Consider the following 24,096-nt stretch of genomic DNA (forward strand, 5'->3'; position numbering starts at 1 on the left):
TCCTCAACCCTTTGGAGCCAGGACAGGCTTCAATGGAGTGATCCAGGCTCAAGTGTGTTTCTGTGTGCCTGCCACGCACATGTATTGGGTAGTCTCGGTGACTTCTAGGGGCCAAGACCACGATGTCTCTCCTTCCCTCTCTTCTTTTAGACTTTTCTAGACCCTACACCTGGATTTTCACTCTAAACCTTCACCTCTAGCCCATTTATCCAACATGTATTTATTGAGCTTTGCCATTTAGCAAGTGGCTAAGTTTGGAGCTTAGGTCTAGGTTTACTTTCTATCTGTGTAACTTTGGGTGAGTTGCTCAAGTTTGAGCTTTAGTTTCATCATTATTAAAATGGGGATTATAATGTTTGGCCTCTGGGAAGCGCTTAAGACATCAGGACAACCTCTTAATAACATCAATACATCATTGTTCACATGCTCCCTGTGTATGTGGCATAGTGCTCCATGCCCTAACCACACCGAGTTTCCATTCTGGTGAGACGTCACCCCTGGTCCCACATCAAGCTTGTCTGTTTTACTTCACAGGCGTGGAAGACATTTTGGTTAAGCCGAAGGCAGATGTCAAGAGACACAGGATCATTGAAGAGTCCACCCACTGTGGGCCCCGGGTGAGGAGGGCCTGGGAGGCTTCAGCCTGCCACAGAGGGATTGGGTCGCCTACAGAATGCAGCCCATACCTTCCTCAGTTGGCTGCAGCCTCCAACATGTTCCTTTTCTCATTCTAGGCTATCAGGACTGCATTAAATCTGCCAGAAACAGCAGCATGTGATGAGGTCCGAGGAAAATGGCAGGATGCCCATCTGGGCAAAGACCAGAGGGACTTTAACATGATTGATTTGAAGTTCAAGGAGGAAGTGAACCATTACAGCAATGAGATTAACAAGGTTAGTCCAGTAATGCATGCACTGATTGCCACCATTTTTGAATGCTGTCTTTTGGTGGGGTTTTTTGTGTTTTTCTAATTACATTTGATTCTCACCCAAGACCCTTTGGAACAGCTGACTAGGTGAGATGCAAGATGGGATGGGTAGAATTTATCATCTTGAAAACTCAAGGACTTTATTCCTTCACCCAGGTGTAGGGTCTGTAATTAATGCTAAGAAGGAACACTAATTTTCTTTTAAAGTGTATTTTGGGTGACCGCATTAAAGGGGACTGAAGGAAGAAAATCTTTCCTCTAGGGCCACTGCTGAGTAGAAATGCAGAATGAAGAATCCTGCTTATATAGCAGGGCAGGGGATGAAGACCTGGGTTCAAATCCAGACTCTGCCATGTATTTGCTGTGTAACCTCAGGAGTGGGATGTAACCAGTTCCTGCTTTAGTTTCCTCAGTTGGGAGTAGGGATGTGAGGACTACCTGCCTCATAGGGTTGCTCAGAGGATTGATGAACAAATTTCCACAGTGCTCTTGCACGGTGGGAACTCTGTGTAAATTCGCCAAAGCCCCTTCTTGTGCAGTTGAGAAAGAAGAGTGAAAACCCTCCACAAGTGAAGAGCAGAACTGGTTCTCTCTACCTTTCCACCCCAGAGGCAGGACTCTGAGTCCTGTAGCCAGCCTGGCCTTCGTCCTGACTCCTATGCCGTGAGTCTCAGCCTGAGGAGCAGGCAAGGCCAGTGTTCAATAAAAGTCAATATTTGTCAGTGTTGTCCTTTTGATTGGTGTGAACACAGACCTCAGTTTGATACAAGTTCTGTCCTTAAGAGGTTTTATTCAAGGGCCTCCCTGGTGGCGCAGCGGTTGAGCGCTGGGTTGCGAAGCTGCCCGCAGCCTCTGCAGCGCTGGTTCGATCCCCGGCCACTGGCGAGGGTCCCGCATGGCGCGCAGACCTCTCCATGCAGACCTCTCCTGCCGCCCGCTGCTCCCCTCAGCAGTGTGTTTCATCAGTCTGCCTGCTCTGCTCCCCGCTCTGTCTCTGGTGAATCCTCTCACCCTCCCGTGCTTCTGACTGTACCCAGTGCTTGTATAAATAAATAAAAAATCTTTAAAAAAAAAAAAGTCATTTAATTTAAAAAAAAAAACAAAGTGGTTTTATTCAACAGAGCCTCCCCACCAGCACCTTCCAGAGAACCAGAGGGCTCAGCTTTTAGGGTTGATTGGGAATGCTGGGGTGGGGGTGTTGTCTCAGAAGCCTTTCAGAACTACTTCCTGTCTCTCCAGCTCCCCTATTCCCACTCAGACTCCGTCTTTCCTGTTTGGCCTTGGTCTCTGCAATCCTAAGGCAGAGGCTTAAGTAGAGTCAGAATCCCCTCCCAGCATCTCCACCTGGCTCCACCGGGGGGGCTTTACTTGCTTTCATTAGCCCTGGAGCTGAGGCAGGGCTCCCACATGGTGCTCAGGCAGTGTGTTCTTAGTGAACATGATGTGGTCATTGGTCGTCATTGCCAGGTATGTAGGAACTGAGGACATGCTCTGTCAGGTGAACTTACCTTTTGACCATGTGTTTATTTACTCTGCAGGCATGCATGCCCTTTGGCTTGCACAGACAGTTCCCAGAGAACAACTTGCAGATGATGGTGCAGTCTGGAGCCAAAGGTTCAACTGTGAACACCATGCAGGTGTGAGCAAAGGCGGGCTGCCTGGCCGGTTAGCCAGAAGATGGGGTAATCTTATGAGGCAGTTTTTAGATTTGTTTCTGATTTTCAAAAGGACCTATGTTCTGTATAAAATATGGCAAGTATTAAAAAATATAAAAGCATATAGAGTCGTTACAGGTGCTAGCTACTGTTGGCATGTGAATGTTAGAGACCAAAACAGATATAAACATATATCGATATGTATAATATGTGTATATCTTGTAAATATGTGTATCATAAAATCATATTAAATGTGTTTATACTATTTATAAACACTGTGATACATAAAGACTGTAGCTGAGATCCTTTAATTTTGCATGATGTACTTTTTTCATTTAATATAAGCATTGTCTTGCAGGATTCTTAGTCCTTAATGTGAGGTACATTATCTCCTCAGATTATTGCAATGCTATCATAGCAGTTTCACAAATTATACCTTTTTTTTTATCTTGATGACCTTGAGAGGGTCTTAGAGATCATCTCTTTGTTGTTGAGTATAGAGCAGTAGGAATGGGTTTCAAAACCCCCTTGACTAAAGTGGAATCTAGACACACTGCTCTATTTCCCAAGAATATTTACAATATTTATATTATCACAACTTCCTTTTTCCTGCATGCCTTGGTTTCCCCAGAAGGACATGCTGGCCTCTTCCAAGTATAACGTGATGAGTTTGATATAGCTTCTTTGATGAATATCATCATTTTCAGTTGACTACAAATATAAAAAATCTCTTATCAGTCAACAAAAGAAAGACTTGGTTATCTTCTTAAAATGCAAGCTTCCCTGGCATGTTTAAAAATCCGGGTGAGGAGGGCCTGGGAGGCTTCAGCCTGCTACAGAGGGATTGGGCCGCCAATCCCTCTTTGAGAACTCAGTTTCTTTGCAGCTTTTCTTGCAGAGCAGGCCCTCTTCTGCTAGGACAAAATGTTCTCTAACACCCATGTGGGTCTTGAGTTTCTTTTGGGTTTTCTTTTCCCTAGATTTCATGCCTGCTGGGGCAGATTGAATTGGAAGGTCGGAGACCCCCACTGATGGCATCTGGCAAGTCACTACCCTGCTTTGAACCTTACGAATTCACCCCCAGGGCTGGTGGCTTTGTCACTGGCAGATTCCTCACTGGTATCAAACCTCCCGTATGTATTTTTGTTTTTCCTTTTAGCATTTTTCCTCATTTCTAGACTCGGTGGGAGGAGTCCTGTGACCTTCACCAACAACTCCAAGCAGGGAAGGTCAAGTAATAAATGTCCATTTGGTGCTTGCCCACTAGATCCAATGCCCCATGAGGACCAAACAGATACAAGTATGTCACATCCTTTAAAGCCAGAGCCTAGTACAGGGCCTGGCACGTAGTGGGGGCTCAGTAAGTGTTTGCTGATAGATGAGAAAAATAAGAAAATAAGAAAGGGCAGAAGTGACCAGGGGCCACTGGAACTGTTAAACCCAAGGGCCCTGAGAGAGCAGGCAGGTCACTGGAGGCTTTGGCTTGATCCTGCCTTCAGGAAGCACACTGTCCTCACTGCCACATCCGGGACCTGGTTCCCATTTCTCCCACAGGAGTTCTTCTTCCACTGCATGGCAGGACGAGAGGGTCTGGTCGACACTGCTGTGAAAACCAGCCGCTCTGGCTACCTCCAAAGGTAAAAAGCCCCTGCTCTGCCACCTCTAGATGCATCAGTGTCCCAGCACCATTCACCTCTCTCAATTTTCATTGACAGTGCACTGAAGAGTCCCTTGGCATGAATAAACTTTTAAAATATTCATGGGTGACTGAGACAGAGAGTAGCCAGAATTATTCTCCTTTTAAAGGCTTGGCAGAGCATAAGCTCAGAGGTTCACATGCAGGTTCCCTGTGTTCCCTGGGTGTGCCACTTCCTGGGGAAGTTACGGGTGTAGGAAAGTAGTGACGAGCTTGGCCTCCACCCTGGGAGGACTCAGCATCCTGGGACAGTGCAGAGAGGGTTCCGGGCCCAGGGCCCCTGCCTGTGACTCTGTTACTGTCCCTCTAGGTACAGGCATCACAGTGGGGATCCCAGCCCAGACCTGCTTATTTTTGTTCCTTTCTGGGAGGAAAGGGGTCACAAAGCCGCTCTGACAGGCCTATATGGGCAGGTAGGAGAATGAATTAAAACTAAACAGGTTTGATTCCACAGTGCCTGGCAGAGTGGGGTGTCGGTAGTAGCAGACCCCTTTACCACATCCTCCTTCCTTTGGGTTTTAATGTCGCAAGGCTCTGACTTGGGGTTTTTTTTTGGTGTTTGTTTGGTTGGTTTTGGTTTTGCCTTGGTAATCTTTCTGAGCCTAGAGACCCTGTGTTATAGAAATGGTAGTGGGAAATGGAGGAGACAACAAAAATATATCCGCATACTCCTCGGGCCTGATTTTATATTATGTTCCCAGGAACTAGATAGACTGCTGGATAGCGCGGCACAGCTCCTTTCTTTCTCCCTGCAAGGTCTCCTGTATGCTCCAGCTTCTCCTTTTTCGTGCTTCCTGCTTCTCTTAGCTCCAGATTTTTTTTTCCTGTTTCTCTTAGCTCCAGATTTCCTAAAGCGGAATACCTTTCCTTCTTGACTCCCAAGGCTGCATCCGTGTTATTGGGTTGAGAAGGGGATGTAAGGGCTTGGGTGGACACACACCTGGATGGCCTGTTGGTGAGGTGCTAACCTGGCAGTGCCAAACCGGGAGTGAGTACCCTGTGATTGGGCAAGCTCTCCTCTTAGGGTCATGGATCAACTCCTTCCATGAGCAGGGTTTACTCCACTGTCGTAATTTTAAAACATTTAAGAGTGAATATGCAATGTAGGAAAAATGAGAGACCAAAAGTCTGTAGACGGGGGTCCCTAAAGCTGAGTGAATACAGGTGGGAAGATGGAGAGTATTGAGGATCTTGGCTGGAATGGAAGGGTAGCCACTGGGGCAAACATCTGCGGCATCCACCGCAGATGGAGGTTTATGACAGAGAGGGCAACTTCAGGGCTTCAGGTTGGTTTGAAGGAATCTAGCACAGCTGTGGTGAAGGTTCAGCTAAAGGTTGGAAGACTGATTTCTGAGGGTGGCAGTGGTTAGGAAAAAGCCAATGCAGCAAAGACTTGGGGCAGTGGGCAGTAATGTATGAGAGGCAGTGAGGCATCCGATGCAACAGAGTTTTCAGACACCAGTGCACAGTGCACAGTGGCACAACTGATAAGAGAGCAAGATGCTGCAAGGGACATGAGAGACAGGGTGGGTGGTCTGAGGCAGCAACAGAGGGATGTTCCAATAGACATGTCTAGTGGACCCTTAGATACAAGGCGTGAAGCTCAGGAGAGGCCGGGGATGCACCTTCAGAGGCTGTTGCAGGTGCTAAGAGCTAGAGCCCAATGAGGCAAGAAGAGAGCAGAGGGCACGAGTGACACTTAAGCCTTTCCAGCAAAGGGGAGGTGGGTTTTTAGCCCCAGTCTTGCCAGTCCCTGAACTTAGTGCCAAGAAGACAGTGACAATCAGCACTGAGCTTGTCCTTGGAGCAAGATAAATCCTGTTGCTTTGCCTACCTTGTGATCTAAGGGCACTGGTCCCCAGCGAACTCTGGTGCAGAAGAGGAAAAAGACAGACTGTAGCCCAGCACCTGGGCCTGAAGGTGGGAGTGAAGGTGGAGCAATAGGATCCAATCTGTCCTGGAATCCCACTAGGCTGCAAGACAGTAGTCCTCTTCCCAATTCCACAGCCCCACCTCACACCCTACCCTCTGCTGTCCCTGTCCCTGTCAGAGACTGTCATGGGAGGTGGTGAGCCTGGTGGTGGGCCCTGAGCTGGTGGTCTCTGTACAGGTGCATCATCAAACACCTGGAGGGGCTGGTGGTCCAGTATGATCTGACAGTCCGTGACAGTGATGGCAGTGTGGTGCAGTTCCTGTATGGGGAGGACGGCCTCGACATCCCCAAGACACAGTTCCTGCAGCCCAAGCAGTTCCCTTTCCTTGCCAGCAACTACGAGGTAGTGGGCCTGACCCCTGGCACCTGGGGGTGGGGGCAGGACCTGTGCGATGGGTCTCCCACCCAAGGAGAGAACTCAGGCACCCTGAACTTTGTCACCCAGTCGGAGAAGCTGTCAAAAGTGGAGGTGGAAGAGTTTTTAAAGCACTGATCCGATGCTTGGACATACTTGACATTTTGTTATCCCCTTTGTGGGCTTTCATCATATCAGAGGGCAGAAAGGCACACACATTTCTAGAACAATAGCTGCCACTTGGGGGCATTTGCTGTGTGCTGGGTTCTAGATTATAGGGCTCTACCCCAGCCATCTTCACCCGATGAAGTTGTGTGACTCTCACATCTTGTCTCATGTGTGCTATTTAGGTGATAATGAAATCGAAGCATCTGCATGAGGTTTTATCCAGAGCAGAGCCCCAAAAAGCTCTACGCCACTTCAGAGCCATCAAAAAATGGCAAAGCAAGCATTCTAACACCCTCCTGAGAAGAGGCGCCTTCTTGAATTATTCCCAGAAAATACAGGCAGCTGTGAAAGCCTTGAACCTCGAGGATGCAAACCAGAATGGCCGCAGCCTTGGGACTCACCAGGTGACTTGGGGGCTGTATCCCCAGTGCCGGGCACATACAGGCCTCAATCAGGGTTGGAAGGAATAGGGATTGTTTTCCTAATAGAAGGTATAATATTATAATCTGGCTTCATTCACTGTCAGTCAGGGAACAAGAGGCACTCGAATATTTTAGGAGGGAACTCATTCCAAAGATATGGGCAGGGTTTGGGGAAAACTAATAGAGATTCATAACTGGGCTTCCTCGCCATCCCAGATGTGAAGGAACAGGGAGAGCGGTCACCAGGAGTGGAGAGGGTGGCTGTGGGCAGAGACCCGTTGACAGGAGTCCTCAGTAGAGAAGCCTGGCCTCACGCTGGGAGAACCTTAGAATAGGTGGGGGATAAGTGCTCAGCTTCACTCTTCACTCTCCTCCTACCTCCCTCTCTGTTGCTGGGTTTCCCATTCGTGAAACAACTGGAATCCTGGGAAGGAGACAAGGGGGCTCGTTGGGGAGGGACTTTGACGCAGTCCCTATGGGGTGACTTTGGGCATCGAGCTTGTGAAAGCCTGGGCAGGCACAAACAGCGATCCAGCATGGTCCCTAGCTTTGCTTCCTGTCCTAGCGTTCTTACTAATAGTTCCCCACTTTACTGTCAAAAAATCCCAGTTTAGACAGTAACTTACATGCGCTCCATACCTGTGCATGATTGAGCCAAGATGAAGAGCTCCTAGTCATGGTGAAGGAGCATTCCTTGGATGGATTGGTTTCTCCTTGCTTTAAATGCTAAAATGGTTTTCTCAGGGCAATCTGATTTCTGTCCCCTTTCCCTGCTGTTATATAAAGGCAGTGCCTTTGATTCTCCTTACGTTGCTGTGTGTCCCAGGAAGAGAAGCCCTTTCCTGGCATTGTTCAGCATTGCTAAGGTCCATCCTTCATTTCAGATGTTGAAGATGTGGTATGAGTTAGATGAGCAGAGCCGGAGGAAGTACCAGAAGAAGGCAGCCCCTTGTCCTGACCCTAGCCTGTCAATCTGGCGCCCAGACATCTACTTTGCATCAGTATCGGAAACATTTGAGAAAAAGATGGATGACTACAGTTGTGAGTGGGCATCCCAAGCAGAGAAGAATTATGAAAAAGCAGAGCTTTCTCTGGACAGGTAATGCCTTTCATTTGTTACATGGTATACACCATGTATATACCATTTGTTACATGGTATATACAGAGGGCACATCTCCCCCTCACATCCATCCCTACCCACTCTGGAAGGGGAGGGCAGCCTCCTGATGTGAGACTCAGCAGAGGGGAGGAAAGTCAAACAGAGGAGCAGGGCTCTGGACAGACAAGAGCAGGTAGACAGAGTCGATACCCGCCTTTGGGCAAGACGGAGAAGAGTCCTCTGCTGGGACAGGCTTGCAGATAAGACCCCTTTTGAATTTGGTGTGTCAGGGAATCTGATCACTGTTAGCAGCTGCCAGCTCTGTGCCCCAGGGTAATGCACTGCCCTGTGACTTCTCAACCTTTTCATGGGTTGGATTTGCTTACTCTGGTGGTCCTTTAAGTTTTGGGTTTTAGATCCTCAGGGAAAGGACCACGTGAAGTCCTCACCTCCACACAAGAAGATAAAACAGGAAAAATATTGGTGTTCTAGGCAGGTGAGAAGCCAGGCATGAAGCTGCACCAAGCCACAGTGGGTAAAATCCTTAAAAGTGCCCTCAAGGAATGCCAGCGTGAGGGGTTGATCTTGGAGCGGTTCTAGGGGTCCTTCCTGATCAGCTTACTAAGCCTGACCTGCAGAACTAGAAGCCTCTGAGGTAGCTGCCCCTGCCTAGCTTTTCATCCTGTACCTGGTGAATCCAGCAAGGTGTGTGGAGAGGCTGCCAAGGTCAGCGTGGGGCTGCAGCAGGGGTTGGGAATTAGTAAAGGCAAGTGAGCAAACACAGACCCTGGAGTGGAGCAACTAGATGGAAGGGACAGAGCTTTCTCTTTTTGGCACTTAGAGTAGTCTCCAGCCAGCTCTCAGATTCCCAGATATATTAAATCATGCTGGATTAGCCCAGCTGCCAGCAGATTTTTTGGTTAGAGTGAGATTCTGGTCTTGCTGCTTTGTGGCTCAGGATGCCGGCATTGACCATGTCAGTGGCTCCCTCCAGCAGTACTGTGTCGGGAGTAGGGGGAATAGCCCTGGTGAGCAGCTCATGGGTTCTGAGGGCCAAGACAGAGAAGCAGTTGTTTCCACAGCTCTGGCAGGGGACCTGTTAGTAAGTAGGAAGCTGGTAGAGTTCCAAAGTTCTGCAGGTATTCAAAGACTTTCCTATCAGGAATACTGATACCACGCAACCTTCACTGCTATTCGCACATACATCCATTTAATCTAAATTTGTTGGGCTACTTCCTTGTTCTATATGTTGGGGTATTAGTCTCCCTAGTGGCTGTTCTAAAAGGGCCAGCTTTTCTAGAAAGAATGGTTAGTAAATTACAAAACTGTGTAGCATGTATACTTCTGATATGGCCTGCAGTGATTTGCACCAATTAAGAAAATAAACACCCCAGTCTCTTGCCCTTCCCATAACAGCTTAGTGAACCCTCTTCCTAGTTTGTACAAAGGGAAGTTTAAGCCGTCACCAAACTCACAACGAGTGGGGAAAAATAATAGACAAAGGGAAATGTGAATCATGAGACCAGGAGTTCTCACTGCTTAGGGGGCTGGTGGTACAGAGTGCACACATGACATTTCAGGAAATGGAGCAGTCAAGTGTTTACACCTAGAGCTTCAGCAATCCAGCTGGGGTCGGTGCTGTGTAATTCGGGACATCCCTGGGTTTCTAGAAGGAATTTAAGGATTAGAAGGACCATTCAGCTAGGAAAAACAGGCTCCAAAAAAGGGAGAGAGAACAGTTCGTGCACCCTGGTTTCGGGTGATGGTGTCAGCTCCTAACAGACAAGTCATATCTGCTCCTAACCCCTGCCATCTCCTGCCTCATCAGGTTGAGGACCCTGCTGCAGCTGAAGTGGCAGCGCTCACTGTGTGACCCGGGTGAGGCCGTGGGCCTGCTGGCTGCCCAGAGCATCGGGGAGCCCTCCACACAGATGACTCTAAACACTTTCCACTTTGCCGGCAGAGGCGAGATGAACGTCACTCTGGGCATTCCAAGGTGCAGGACCGCAAGGGTACACAGGGTGGGGTCTGTCCTGTCCCTTCCCAAAAAGTCATTAAATGAGAGAGTTAGCATGTGCATGCTTGCGTGTGTGACACAGCCCTGTCCTAGGGTCAATATTCCAATGGAGGACACTGATAGAGTCACTGGGTGTCACATATCACTGGGTGTCACATACGGGGCCAGAGCTGGGACACTTTGGCCCAGCATATTTTTCTGCAAGATCCATAGGCCTCTGTCAGATCCCAGGACTCGTATATCTTTTACAAGAAAGGTCTCACACAGATAGGGAATCTGTGTAGCTTTGGTGATTGGGTGCTTCCCTGTTCTGTGTTACAGGTTGAGGGAGATTCTCATGGTGGCCAGTGCCAACATCAAGACGCCCATGATGAGCGTGCCTGTGTTCAACACTAAGAAAGCCCTGAAGAGAGTGAAAAGCCTGAAGAAGCAGCTCACCAGGGTGTGCTTAGGAGAGGTAATGGTCTTCCTGAGACGTGTCTGCCCGGGTGGAGGCATTTACCTGCACCCCTATCCATGAAGGACAGATTTTGTTGACTGAGCTCAGACTTCCACCAGTGAGAGAAGCATTCTCTGCTAGGTGCTGAGCAGGAATGGGTCAAGAAGCTTTAAAAGTAATCATTGGTGCTGCCATATCCACATGTGCCTTAAAGAGGAAATGCTTCCTGTGATATTTTGCCAGCCCCACTGAAGCCCACTCTTCTCAGCCTACGGCCATTTTCTGGGGGTGACCTGCTAACTGCAGGACCCATTTTTTCCCCCAAAGATCTTGCACCAACAGAGTTCACTGGAGTTTCTTTGGGGCTTTAGCTTATGGCCCAAACCCTCCTATTTCCCATAGCCCCCTTACAATGCCCAGTCCCCTGGGACCCTGGCATATTGGGTTCTCTCTGTTCATCTGGTTCAAGGTGTTGCAGAAAATTGATGTCCAGGAGTCCTTCTGCATAGGGGAAAAGCAGAACAAGTTCAGAGTGTACCAGCTGCGGTTTCAGTTCCTGCCACATGCATATTATCAGCAAGAGAAGTGCCTGCGACCCGAGGATGTCCTGCATTTCATGGAAACAAGGTCAGGACTCTGTTATTTGACTTGGTCATTGGCTTTGAGTGCTCCTGGCTGCAGAACTCTCAGAGTTTGTACACATTTGCCTAAATGAGTCCAAGAGAAGTATTTAGGAAGACAAATAGACCCTGCAACCTAATCTGGAAACCTCACCCTTAATCTGATGAGGTGATGGCATTAACCACGTGCCACCCCTGGAATACTCTTCTTTTCTCTGGTTGATGTGTCTTAACTACTTTAATTTGTAGGTTTTAAGATGTAAAGGTGTGTCCCCTAGAGAGCATGGAGCCACGTTACAGAGATGCTGCGCTATCACCAGCACGTGGTGTTAATACGTGACAATATGTGGTATTTCAGGCAGCATAATGTGGTTCCTAGTACATTTATAACCTGTTAAGAATGAACAGGATACGGTTGGCATGCTGCTCTAGGCCCACAACTAACTGGGTTACTTCCAACTTCTTAGAGAGAAATTCTGGTGCCTTCTGGTAGGAAGAATGACCTTTTTCTCTAAAGGTTAAGTTACTATTGGACATTTGAAAAGCCTAGGCCACAATGCTCATTGCACAAGAATAGTAGGATGAGTGTATTGGGCCTGGGGCAAGCTGGAAAGAGGCAGCCAAGTACATTTGACTCACCAGCTGACCCTAAATCATGGAGTGCAGACTCGAGTGGTTGTGGGCCCGACATGTGACAGATGTAAAGTGCACTGAGGGGGGTCCCCAGCAGGATGGCACTTCAGAGCCCACCTCAAGGGAATGGGAATATGGGCTGGGGTGGCCAGATCTTTTGGTTCAAAAAAAAGAAAAAGTCTCTATCCCCCACTTGTTTTTTTTGTCTGTCTGTGACTACTTGGTTCCTTACTTCTGCTTTCATAAATAAGTTTCCTAATTTTAAATATCAACAAGTCATTCATATGTTTTGTCTGTGACTACTTGGTTCCTTACTTCTGCTTTCATAAATAAGTTTCCTAATTTTAAATATCAACAAGTCATTCATATGTTTTTAAAAGCCTGGGAAGGCTCCACAGATCCCACCTGTGGCAGGATTTGGCCTCTGACCACTACTATAATCTAGATCAGCTCCCAGGGCCTCCTGGAGCAACTCAGATATGGAGCAGCTCAGGTATGCCGGTAGAGGCAGAAAGTCCTCTGCATGTAGTCTTCCCAGACGGGTGCTAAGGGATGCCCATTTATAGTCCAGTCTTGGGGGTAGGGGACAAGGAATTCACTGGGAGAGAGCAAGTCTTCTGCCATTTGGCCCTATTGTTCCCTCTCACCTGAGGGTGGTAACTGACTTCAGGCTGACCCCTCTAAACAAATGGCACTTAGGGTGGGTGGTGTAGTGGTAGATGAACTTGACTGTGAACTCAGCCCTTTGGACAGGGTTCACTGACTGGGCCTTGGGGAATACCTGCATTGCCCTTTGCCTGGATGGAAACGGTTCATTTTACTAGGTGGGCCAGTGCTCTCGTGATGCAGGGCCGTGTCACAGGAGACCTGTCTGTAAACCAGCTTGCAGGCTCATTAATTAACAGGAAGGAACATAGCTCCCAAGTGCACTGCATGTTTGTGCTAGCCAGGCAGCCCTTTTCTGAGAAATCGGAATTAGGATCATGTGTCTCTTGAGATTTATCAAAAGCAGGCAGAATTGGATGGTCTCCCACGTTTCTTTTTCCCTGGGGCTTTAGGCCTGCCGAGCAGGTAGGTCAGAGTGAGGAGTGCACCAGGCTTTGCTTACAGTTCTTTTTACTGACATTATCTTGGGGAATTGAAAATCCATTGCTTTTTAAAATTTCTGCTTGCTGAAGGATCATCCTAGCTTCTTCCCAGCAGTGAAGTACTCTTTCACCTCCTAGCTGGCAATTTGCTGGTGCACTTGAAAAACTATGATTGCCAAAACCTGTGCAGTAACTCTCAGTGGAGCTGCTCTTTGCAACTTCAGTAGAACAGGCCAGAGATGAAAGAGCACAGCATGTGAATTGGGTGTGGTGTGAACTACTTTGATCAGGCCCAGGCAACCACATAGTCACAATCAGGCCTCTTCTAGTCTACAGGGAGGTATGAGGGCTTTCAAAGGAGTAACCCTCCACCTCACAAGCTTTTTCTCTTCCCTTTCTCCCTTCCCTTTTCTCTCTCCCACCCCCTTTTTTCTTTTCTCTCCTCCCCGCTTCCGCTTCCCTGCTTCTCTCCCAGCTGTGGGAACATGAAACACTGTTTGTTTGTTTGTTTGTTTGTTTGTTTGTTTGTTTGTTTGTTTGTTTATGCATACAAGAACTGGGGTACAGGCCAGAGGTGCAGGAGGTGAGAGGATTCACCAGAGAGAGTGGGGAGCAGAACAGGCAGATCCACTGAAATAACACTGCTGAGGGGAGCAGTGGGCGAGATAGGAGAGATCTGCTGTGCCTTGTGGGTAGCTCCCTGGCCGCTCGGGAATCAAACTTGTGCTGCAGAGGCTGCGGATAGCTCCACAGTGCTGTGCTTAACCCCTTGTGCCACCAGGGAGGTCTGATCATGAAACTCTTGACATAGATTGGAAAAAAGAGTACACAGAGGCACTTCCCTAGATGGAGACAAATAAGCACCAAAAGTCCCTGAAGCATCTATACTGGCATCTGTCCTTTTGAATATTTGTGTATATTATCTAGAGGTGGGTTGTGGGTGGTAGAGTAGAAAGAGCACGTTGCTAGGAGTCAGGAGGTATCAGTTCTGGCCTGTAACTATAAAATGACCAAGTGGGCAGTGTCTGCAATTACAAGTTGTGAGTCTAACTGCAGATGGCAGGTGGTGGAGTTGTTGCCAGGCACTTTTGGAAACAGCCAAGGGTCATGTTCTCTGTAATTATTTAATGTGTGGGAGGGCTCTCTGCAGCCAGCCCTCCTATTCACTTGCAGTTGCTACATTCTGATAAACAGCAAAACCTCAGAGAGCGTCACTGTGGGCCTTCAGTGCCTCCTGGGTATTATCACAGAAGGGGGACCTATACCCCCAGAAGTCTGGCACACTGATACCATGTCAGGACTTACTCTCCTTTCTCACCTTCTCTCGTCTTCACCAGTCCTGTTCATCTAAAGAGGAGGTGAGGTACAAGGGATTCCCATCCGGGGTATTAGGAAAGGACTCTTCTGGGAGTGACATCCACACCTAATCTGCCTTGGCACACAGGTGTTGCTCAAGCAGGTAGATAATGGACTGGTAGGGGAAAGGGCTGGTGAAACAAATGATTTGAGCAAAATCCCAGAGGATGCAAAAGGTGGGTGGAAGCAGGTGAGTAGTTAGGATTGAGGCCAGTTGTGAGGGGGTTGATATTCTGGGGAGAGGCTTCTCAGAGAGATGACAGACACAAAGTGACAGGCCATGAGGGCCGGCTGAGTCAGAGCAGCAGCCCCACAGCAGAGGAGGGAAAGTGTCACAGCAGCTGACCCTTTTCCTCTCTTACGCCCTGTACAGTGGACAGAGCAAGATGTGTGTGCACACAGTGCATGTGAGAGCCAGGCCCTTCTCTCTGTTGCTTGCAGAACAGGGACTTGACCCTGAGGCTGTCATTTCAGACAGTCAGGTGGCCTGTGTCTTTCTAAAATTAAGCCTGATCTCCCCTGGTTTGACCTTCTTGTTCCCCTCCCCAGTAACTGGTGACCAAGCTCTTGAATTGGTAGGTGAGGAATCTTATTTTTGCCAAGGGTAAAACCTCAGCACAACCACATATAACTTTAGTAAGTGGAGGAGGGCCTCCCCTGATGGCTCAGCGGTAGAGCGCTGGGCTGCTAGGCTGCCCGCAGCCTCTGCAGCGCCGGTTCGTGCCCCAGCCGCCGGCGAGGGTCCCACACACACAAAAAAAAAAGTGGGGGGAAAAATGATGAGAGAGTGTGCAGTCTTATTTCTAATGAGCAAAATGTTAACCATTTGACCTGCCTCCTTCTTCAATTCAGACACTAAGCCCTTGTCTTTCTACCCTTGCTTTGTCCCCAAGCTGGCATGTGATTGGCATGTTTGGGTTCCTGGACAATACAGGGTGCATGGATAGACCGGTGAGGGACCTGAAACTATTTAATTAAAAGCACTCATCTGGTGTGCTATTAGTGGCCTGATGAAGAAAATAGATAAGAGACTATATGAGATCAAGAAGATGTGGTACATATATACCATGGAATATTACTCAGCATTCAAAAAAGATAAACACATGCAATTTGCAGCAACATGGATGGAGCTGGAAGGGATCATGCTCAGCGAAATAAGCCAGAAAGAAAAAGAAAAATACCGGATGGTCTCACTCATAGCAGGAATCTAGAAAACTTAAATAAGGGACCAGGAAAATGAATAACTATAAGAAAGTGAAAATCAAAATCAACAAAAAACTATGAACCAGAGACACTCTATGGGGGGTAAGGGGCGGGAGGGGAGGGATTGGGGTCAAAATAAGGGGGTTGCAATTGTATGGGGCATATAAAAATAAAATTTATTATTAAAAAAAGAGAGACTATATGAGAGGAGAAGCTGCAGGGAGGGGTTTTGGGGTAGAACTTAAAAATAGATACTTAGGAGGAATGGGTGGGGCCAGGAAAGGCCTGTGTGTGTGACTTCAGGTTGGTTCTTTCAGATTGGCTTACCTGGTCACATAACTCATTGCCACAAAGTCAGTTACCTCTGCCCTGCCTATCTGCCATCCTTGTTAATTGACAGCCCTGCAGCGCTGGTACCTGTCCTTTCCTAAGCACCTGCTTTGCCAGGCCTTGTCACAGGTGTCAAACAGGGTTGTTACTAGTCCTCGAAACAAAACTGCACGACACATATCAACACCCACAGGTTCCAGACAAAGGCGTTAAAGCCCAAGGGACTGGTGCTCAGAGCCAGGCACCCTGGGGTGGCAGAGAATATATTCATACCAGGCCCATTGAGCTGTGGTCCACATTCTTTCCTGACTTGCATTAGGCTCTTCAGAAATGATGAGGGGCCTGGAAAGTGAGCTGATAGGAGAGGCCTGGTCTCTGTCTCAATTACAGATACCACCTTTGGTAGTGGGAGATCCTTGAACAGAACTTCCTACACCTGCAACAGTGGAGATGCGGGCCTTGAATGAAACTGTATGACTTTGTTCTCATTTTAGGTTCTTTAAAATTCTAATGGAGTCCATCAGAAAGAAGAATAGTAAAGCATCAGCTTTCAGAAATGTAAACACTCGGAGAGCTACCCAGCGGGATCTGGACAACGCTGGGGAGTCAGAGAGGAATCAGGTGAGTGAGTCCACAGCAGCACAGGGAGGGCCCCAGGACTGAGAAATGCATTGCATGGTGGCTTGCTTAATCTTGGCCCCTGTGAATCTCCGTGACTGTCCTTAGCCCCCCTTAACCCGCTTTCTGGAGTTTATCCATTTTTCTACATACCTTAGCTTTTATCTGCTGTTCTGTGAAGGCCCAGAAACATCTAGTGCTTGCAAATGGTAGGACACTCCCAGAAGGCTGCCAGACAGCAAGGTCTGGTTGACCTGGGTGAGGGCCCCAAGTCATCCATCTGTCTACTTTTAAGGACCCCTCTGTAAGTGATTTTCATCCTGAGGGTAGACACAAAGTAATGTATGCATTGGGCTTTTAAGTTCTTTCTTTGGTTTCATTTTGCTCAGATGAACTGAGGCCCACAGGGTACTGGCAAGGGTCGGGAGAGGCATTTTGAAGCAGGAAAATAGGATTGTAGTGACAAAAAAGGGAAGCAACCAGGGGAAAGCCCTTGGAGGCAAACTAGTCTGGGAATGATGATCTCACATGTGCCAGGAGAGCAGGGCAGCACGGTAGCAGGTTCTTGAGTCATCTGAGCCAGCTGTTCTAGGGAAGTGCAGCAGTGGGCCATGTCTCTGTAGCAGGCCCGCTTGGTGGGAGTAGAAATAAAGAGTGGACTGTTGCTGCCAGACTGCTGTCAGCTGTGTTACCTCCTCTTTCCAGACCTGTCTCTTCACCCCTAAAATGAGGGACTAGCTTAGAGTAGCGACAGTGCTAAGTCTTCTGCTATGGGGGTAACTCAGGCACCAGTGGCATGAACTGTCTTTGAAAAACTGCTGGTCTTAATTCTTAAATCACCTAGAAGGAGACTATAAAGAACTGGGTCAGAAGAGAAAGGTATAAATATTTGTTTTGTTTTGTTTTTTTTTAAGATTTATTTATTTATACAAGTACTGGGTACAGTCAGAAGCGCGGGAGGGTGAGAGAATTCACCAGAGCCAGAGAAGGGAACAGAACAGGCAGACCGACGAAGTACACTACTGAGGGGAGCAGTGGGCGTGGCAGGAGAGGTCTGCGCACCATGTGGGACCCTCGCCCAGCGGCCGGGGATCAAACCGGTGCTGCAGAGGCTGCAGGCAGCTTCGCAAACCAGCGCTCAACCGCTGCGCCACCAGGGAGGCCCTTGTTTTGTTTTTTCAATAACTCACTAATAGAGTCTTTTCATCCCCACCTGCAACAAAAATATTTGGAATATTATTTTGCAATCTTTTAATGACTTGGAAAACCCTGGTACTTTAAAAGTTACTTACTTTAATGCAGGATTTTGTGAGTGGTACTTGTCAAGATAAAGGCTGAAGACAAGAGGGATGGAATCCAGGACTAGCACAGAGTAGATTCTGGATGCACGGAGGTGGTTGGGTGGGTAGATGCAGAGTGCGTGGAAGGTGGATGTGTGCTGAATGGATGGTAGATAGGCAGCTGGGTGGATAGATGGATGAGAGAGCAGGACAGTAGGTAGAGGGATGGGTGAATAGGTTGGTGGGTGGAGAGCTAGGTTCACCAAGCAGTGAGTGTTAGAGCTAATCTCTTTCTTCCTGTCCCCAACCTACAGGGAGAGCAGGATGGAGATGAGGAAGAAGAGGGGCACATTGTGGATGCTGAAGCTGAGGAGGGCGATGCTGATGCCTCTGATGCCAAGCGCAAGGAGAAGCAAGAGGAGGAGGTGAGGGAACTGTGGGGTGAAGAGTCTGGGTGACTGGAGGTCTGATGCTCTGGGTGGTCAGTTAAGCCACCCAATGTTCACCTGCCACTGGTCATGTCCCTCCTCTTTGCACCTGACCATTCATTCATTCCTTGTCATATAAGGCCACTCGGTATCATACTGGAAGCCATCAGGAACCTTGAAGAGTCAGCCTGCCCAGCATACCTCTAGGTTGAAAAGATGGTGTTCACAGGGTAGAACTGGCAGGAGCCATCTTTGGGTCTGGCTGTGCCTGGATTTGAATCAAATTCAAGGACTCAGAGGCTTTTGACAAATAGATAAGTGAGGTTGCCTACTATTCTTTTAGTGAAAATATCATTCCTCCTTCTCCTCCAAATTGGTCCTCTACAATCATGATTGTGAAAGGTCAAAGGGCAGAATAGAGGTGCGGAAGGAATTGATAGGTTAGAGAGCATAAGCTGAGGGGTAAGCTCTGAGGTGGGGGGTTGGGGCTGAGGGACTGGTATTCCCAGGGGGACGGGCCACCAGGAGAGGCTAGAGCAGAGAAGCCAGGACTGTGGAGCAGGTGGGGTCTGGATGGGCCCATCAGATAAGGCTTTGCAGGGGTGTTTGTTCCAAAAAGATGGTGGGGACCCAAGTGACTCAGCACGTACTCTGACTCCTGTTAGGTGGATTATGAGAGTGAAGAGGAGGAGGACGAGGACGAGGAGGACGATGACAATGACGATGGGCAGGAGCAAGGGCACGAGGGTGGGCATCTCACCTACAAGGCCCAGGAGCAAGATGAAGAGGCAGACTTAGAGCCTGAAGAGGACTCGCTCCCTGCTGCATCTCTGACACAGCCCCCGAAACCTACCCGAAGTCAGGAACCCCAGGGAGATGAGGCGCGCCGGGTGCAGGCCGTGCGAGAGTCCCACCCATTCATAGAGGATTACCAGTACGACACGGAGGGGAGCCTGTGGTGCCAGGTAAGTTCAAGTATGGCCCAGGGCCAGGTGTCAGTGAGGGCATGCTGTTGAGCTCCTGTCGTTTAGGGCCTGTGAGACTTGGTTACTGTGTTTAATCCCAAGTTATTTTTTTTTAAAGGTTTATTTATTTATTTATACAAGAATTGGGGTACAGACCAGTGGTGTGGGAGGGTGAGAAAATTCACCAGAGACAGAGTGGGGAGCAGAACAGGCAGACAGACACTGCTGAGGGAAGCAGCGGGCGAGGCAGGAGAGGTCTGCCACACCATGTGGGAATCTCCCTGGCCAGCCAGGAATTGAACCCGCGATGCAGAGGCTGCAGGCAGCTTCACCGCGCGGCACTCAACCCACTGCACCACGTGGGAGGCCCTAATCCCAAGTTCTTTAAAGAATCTGGTGACAGCCGTGGACCTTCTACCCCAAAACACAGCCCCACACCTTTGACTTTCAAACCCCTATTGGGCCACTTCCCTCTGAATTTTCAAGAACAGTGTATATGTGAGTCTGGTCTGCCAGACCGCGTAGGTACTTTCAAATAACACCTCATAATTCTCAGTACAAGTATGTTAACATCTATCAAAGTTGGTACAGAGGCGAGCAGGAACACTATCCTTACACACACAGCCCCTGGTAATCACCTTGGAACTGCAAAGTCCCCTTGAAGACTGGTGGTTTGGAGGCTTAGACATCTATCCACATGCTTCCTTTTTTGTCCTTCCCTTAGAGTCATTCCACTGGCTCACAGATGGTGGTATGGATAAAAACCATTGATCAGCATCATACACAGAACAGTGTGTATTATGCTTTGTGGTAACTGAAAGGACATTGAAGCCAATTTTGAGTGGACATGATGTTTACCCTTCTCGCTGACATCTGTGAAAGTGTTGCTCCACCATTTCACCTCAGTCTGGGTGACTGGAGGTGGGTGCTCTGGGTGGTCGGTTAAGCCACCCCATGTCCACCTGCCAGCTCACCCAGTAGAGCACCCACTCCCAGCTGAAGTGTTTACTGAGAGGAATTTGAAGGAATCTCCAGAGCCTCTGCTCCCTGCCCTCTGTACCACGCCTTCTCCTCTGATCCAGCTCTCTCTTCTCTTGCAGGTGACATTGAAATTCCCACTAATGAAGATTAATTTTGACATGAGCTCCCTGGTAGTGTCCTTGGCTCATGGCGCTGTTGTCTATGCAACCAGGGGCATCACGAGGTGCCTTCTGAATGAAACCACCAACAGTAAGAATGAGAAGGAGCTCATCTTAAACACAGAAGGAATCAACCTCCCAGAGCTGTTCAAGTATGCTGAGGTATGCTTGCCCTCTCCGGGTTCTCTGCTGGCCTGGACAGGGTCCTCACTCTGTCTCAGGCTCTAGCCCCCAGGAGGCGAGGGTCCAGCTGATTTTCCTGAGCTGACTGCACATCTAGCCCAGTGTTCCCAAACCAGATTTACTTGTCCTGACCCACAATGTGGGAGAGCACAATGTGGCTTGGAGAGCCACAGTGTGTGTTAGCTTAGCTAAGGCTTGCAATACACAAACCTACTTAACTTTAACCCAGAGTTTCTCAAACTAATTTGAGTATGATTGTTTTTCCTTGAAATAAAAACCTCTGCAAGGTAGAGTTCATAAGAAATAGTTTGCTCAGGTACTGACTTGGGAGCACAGGTAGCCAAGACCCAGCCCCCTCATGTTGGCGGAGACCTGTGCTCCTATCCCACCTGCTCCACCGGAATGTCATCCTTTCCTCTGAACCATCTGTTCTAGTCCCCCTCCATCCACTTCAGTGAGTCTCCCAGATCCTTCTGAGATGCTCTCAGCACCTGGGCATAATTGTTTTCCTATCAAATACTGAGGAACTGGTACTCTTCTAACCAACTCTCCCCTAATCTGCACCAAAGCTCTCCTGCTGCACACACTTCTTCCCCACGTTAGCTGCCACACAAAGGCCCCTTCTCCCTGGATCCTTTTACCTAGCGCTTTTCCAGAGGACAGAGCGAAGACAGTGGGGGAAGGGTTTGTACCTCCTGAGAGACAGCCACTACCTGAGTCCCTCCAGGTCATGCTTATAAGGTTTGTTTAAATAAGACCAAGCAGGCAACCAGGGTCTCCACTTCTCCTGGGGTGGTGACCTGCCACACCTTGGAGTCACCACAGGCCCTTGACGAGGCCCAGCTGACCCATCCCTGCTCCACATACCCTGGGAAACTGTTGACGGGTCTTTGCTGGGGAGCTTTCCCTCCCCTACCAAGGAAAACTTCAATCTGTATTAAATGAAAAAATAACTTCTGTTCCCATTGACTCTTAAGCCTGTACCAGTAATCTCTTGCTCTGGTAATGACAAGGATACAGACCTTGGGGCACAGGCAGTGCCTCGTCAGCAGCTCTGCCTACACTGTCTCCTTTCACTCATCCTGGGTTACCTCATGACCACTTTGTCCTTAGCTGTGCTCGGCAGCTAAGGTGGAACTGAGCTAGGCCCTTCAGACCAACCCCTCCTTCCTTCCCCAGGTTCTGGATTTACGCCGCCTCTATTCCAACGACATCCACGCCATGGCCAGCACATACGGCATTGAGGCTGCGCTGCGGGTGATTGAGAAGGAGATCAGGGATGTGTTTGCTGTCTATGGTAAGAGGAGTTTTGATGGACTTGGCTGTGTTAAGACTGTGAGTAGAGTGACTGAATACAGGGTGGTAAGGTGGAGCTTGTAGGAGGTCCTGAGTGACTGTGGGGAGGGGGTGACTAGTCTTTTAATCTTGTTGGGGAGGCCTGTCACCAAGGCTATCTGGCTGGTTTCTCATTTGCTCTCTGGGGAAGCTTCTGTCTGATAACTTGGCCCATCCTTGCTTTCAGGGTTTCAGTTCCCAAGTGAAAGTAATGCTGTTAGATTCTCTTGTTCTGCAAATCTGTAACACTCTGTCCTTTGTTGGGGGTGGAAGCAGAGAGGAGGGTGTGGTGATAGCCACCAGGGGTGACCGCCCAGAGGAGGTTAGGGACTGACCTGAGTGCTTAGCTGGCAGAGCTGGAGTGGTGCCCTGCGAGCTGACACCAGAGCTCCTGCACTGTTTCATGCCAGGTGATTCTGCCCCCACTGTCCTCTCACTGCTTAATCCTTGATGTGCTGCCCCTGACAGGCATTGAGGTCGATCCCCGCCACCTCTCCCTGGTTGCTGACTACATGTGCTTTGAGGGTGTTTACAAGCCATTGAATCGCTTTGGGATCCGGTCAAACTCCTCCCCGCTACAACAGATGACGTTTGAAACCAGCTTCCAGTTTCTGAAGCAGGCCACCATGATGGGTCAGTATGTGTGGGCAGGGGCCTTTGGCTTTCCAGACCTCTCCAGAATCTATTCTGGGCTAATGAGCTTATCCCTTGGGCACACAAGCCTCCCATGTGTCTTCCATGCACACAGGAGCTTGGAATCTGAGAGCATGAGGCATTAGGGAGGTGGGGGCAGCACACAGGAAAGGCATGTGCCTTTCCAAGGCAGAAGCAATGCTGCCTTATATAATCTCATCAGTCTTGGGTACTCTGGACACTCCGCATGGCCTCCAAGATGTACCATCCCCTGCCCCCAGTATGGAGTCCCCTGGTCCCTTTACATCACCCCCAACATCTTCTTCAATCACCTAACAAGTACTCTGTGTCTCTTCCAGGATCTCATGATGAGCTCAGGTCCCCTTCAGCCTGCCTCGTGGTTGGAAAGGTCGTCAAGGGTGGGACAGGCCTGTTTGAGCTCAAGCAGCCCCTAAGATAGCACCGAGGCCCTGTCTACCCTTCCTAGAAGATGGTGCAGCAGACCCAGATGGGAGCCTGGGCTGCCCATCACAGAATCCTGGGCAGTTCATGGTGACAGTGCAGAGCACGGCAGTGACTTTCAGTTCCACAAAGCAGCTGGCCTCTGGGCCCCTTCCTCATCCTTGCTTATTCCTCTCTCTGGATGTGAACAGAGGAACAAGGCCCACCAAGTTCCCCAAGTCCTTAGAGATGTCGGGCCTTCCATCCTGCAGGAGGCCTTGGAGGCAAAATCCCTAATGTAAACTCTGTCACCTCCAGGATAGGGAGGCAAGATCCCACTGCTGTGAACAGCCAGTGACTGCAGGCAAGGTTCCTGGGCACTCTCAGGAGCAGGAACATGGACCCTGCAGCCCCATAGCTAGCTCCTCCCAGCTGCGCCAGCTCCTGCGGACAGAGTTCCCAAGGAGTCTCCACCTAAGGCTCTTCCCCTGCCAAGCACAGGGTGGTATGGACCTCTAACTACCAATTTCTGTGCCCAGGGAAGGGGCTGGCTCTGCTGCCCTGTGGTTGTGTCTTTCTGCCGTTTCTCTCCAGGTTCCTGAAGCTCTCCCACATACAGAAACGCAGCTCAGTGCCCTGTTTGAACAAGTTGTTATCTTTTCCTGGCTCTGCTTTCGTCCAACCTTGAGGCCGGTGTCCCTCTCTGCAGCCTGCTCTGTCTGTGGCCATCCAGCCTACCTTGACCTCTGGCACTAGCAGCAGGGGCCCTGGCATGAACAGAAAAGTCAGAGAACTTGTACAAAGACTTTGTAAAAGCAGAGTCCGTTTCTATTTTTGTCTACTGTTATTCCTACTCAAGCCGAGTAATAAACATCACTGGAACTAGCTATCAGGAGAAAGCAAATTAAAAGGACTTGGGGTTTTTTGTTTTTCCCCTTGGTTTGTGGTTCTGCATTTGTGATTTGAGAGCTCAAGACTGGGATTTCTTTTTTTTTTTTTTTTTTAAGAAATGGGGTACAGGCCAGAGTCGCGGGGCCTAAGAAGATTCACCAGAGAGAGTGGGGAGCAGAACAGGCAGATGTACACCACTGCTGAGGAGAGCAGTGGGTGAGACAGGAGAGATCTGCTGTGC

At 49.0% G+C, this 24,096-nt stretch overlaps 1 protein-coding gene across 1 annotated transcript in view; it reads left to right on the forward strand.

Annotated features, from left to right (window-relative positions):
- POLR1A (RNA polymerase I subunit A) overlaps positions 1 to 22,983 on the forward strand; it is a gene marked incomplete at both ends in the record, with an annotated part of 62,428 nt that extends 39,445 nt beyond the window's left edge. The window contains 18 exons of the mRNA XM_084234547.1: positions 535 to 617; positions 735 to 893; positions 2,467 to 2,565; positions 3,564 to 3,716; positions 4,138 to 4,220; positions 6,390 to 6,555; positions 6,918 to 7,139; positions 8,042 to 8,256; positions 10,085 to 10,252; positions 10,595 to 10,730; positions 11,182 to 11,339; positions 16,437 to 16,563; positions 18,155 to 18,265; positions 18,934 to 19,233; positions 20,334 to 20,534; positions 21,735 to 21,852; positions 22,359 to 22,523; positions 22,883 to 22,983. Of these exons, the coding sequence (XP_084090673.1) occupies positions 535 to 617; positions 735 to 893; positions 2,467 to 2,565; positions 3,564 to 3,716; positions 4,138 to 4,220; positions 6,390 to 6,555; positions 6,918 to 7,139; positions 8,042 to 8,256; positions 10,085 to 10,252; positions 10,595 to 10,730; positions 11,182 to 11,339; positions 16,437 to 16,563; positions 18,155 to 18,265; positions 18,934 to 19,233; positions 20,334 to 20,534; positions 21,735 to 21,852; positions 22,359 to 22,523; positions 22,883 to 22,983 (2,765 nt within the window). The remainder of the gene's footprint in view (positions 1 to 534; positions 618 to 734; positions 894 to 2,466; positions 2,566 to 3,563; positions 3,717 to 4,137; positions 4,221 to 6,389; positions 6,556 to 6,917; positions 7,140 to 8,041; positions 8,257 to 10,084; positions 10,253 to 10,594; positions 10,731 to 11,181; positions 11,340 to 16,436; positions 16,564 to 18,154; positions 18,266 to 18,933; positions 19,234 to 20,333; positions 20,535 to 21,734; positions 21,853 to 22,358; positions 22,524 to 22,882) is intronic.
- Positions 22,984 to 24,096: the final 1,113 nt, after the last annotated feature.

This window comes from Talpa europaea (assembly GCF_964194135.1).
Source record: "Talpa europaea genome assembly, chromosome: 6".
Taxonomy (NCBI): Eukaryota; Metazoa; Chordata; class Mammalia; order Eulipotyphla; family Talpidae; genus Talpa; species Talpa europaea.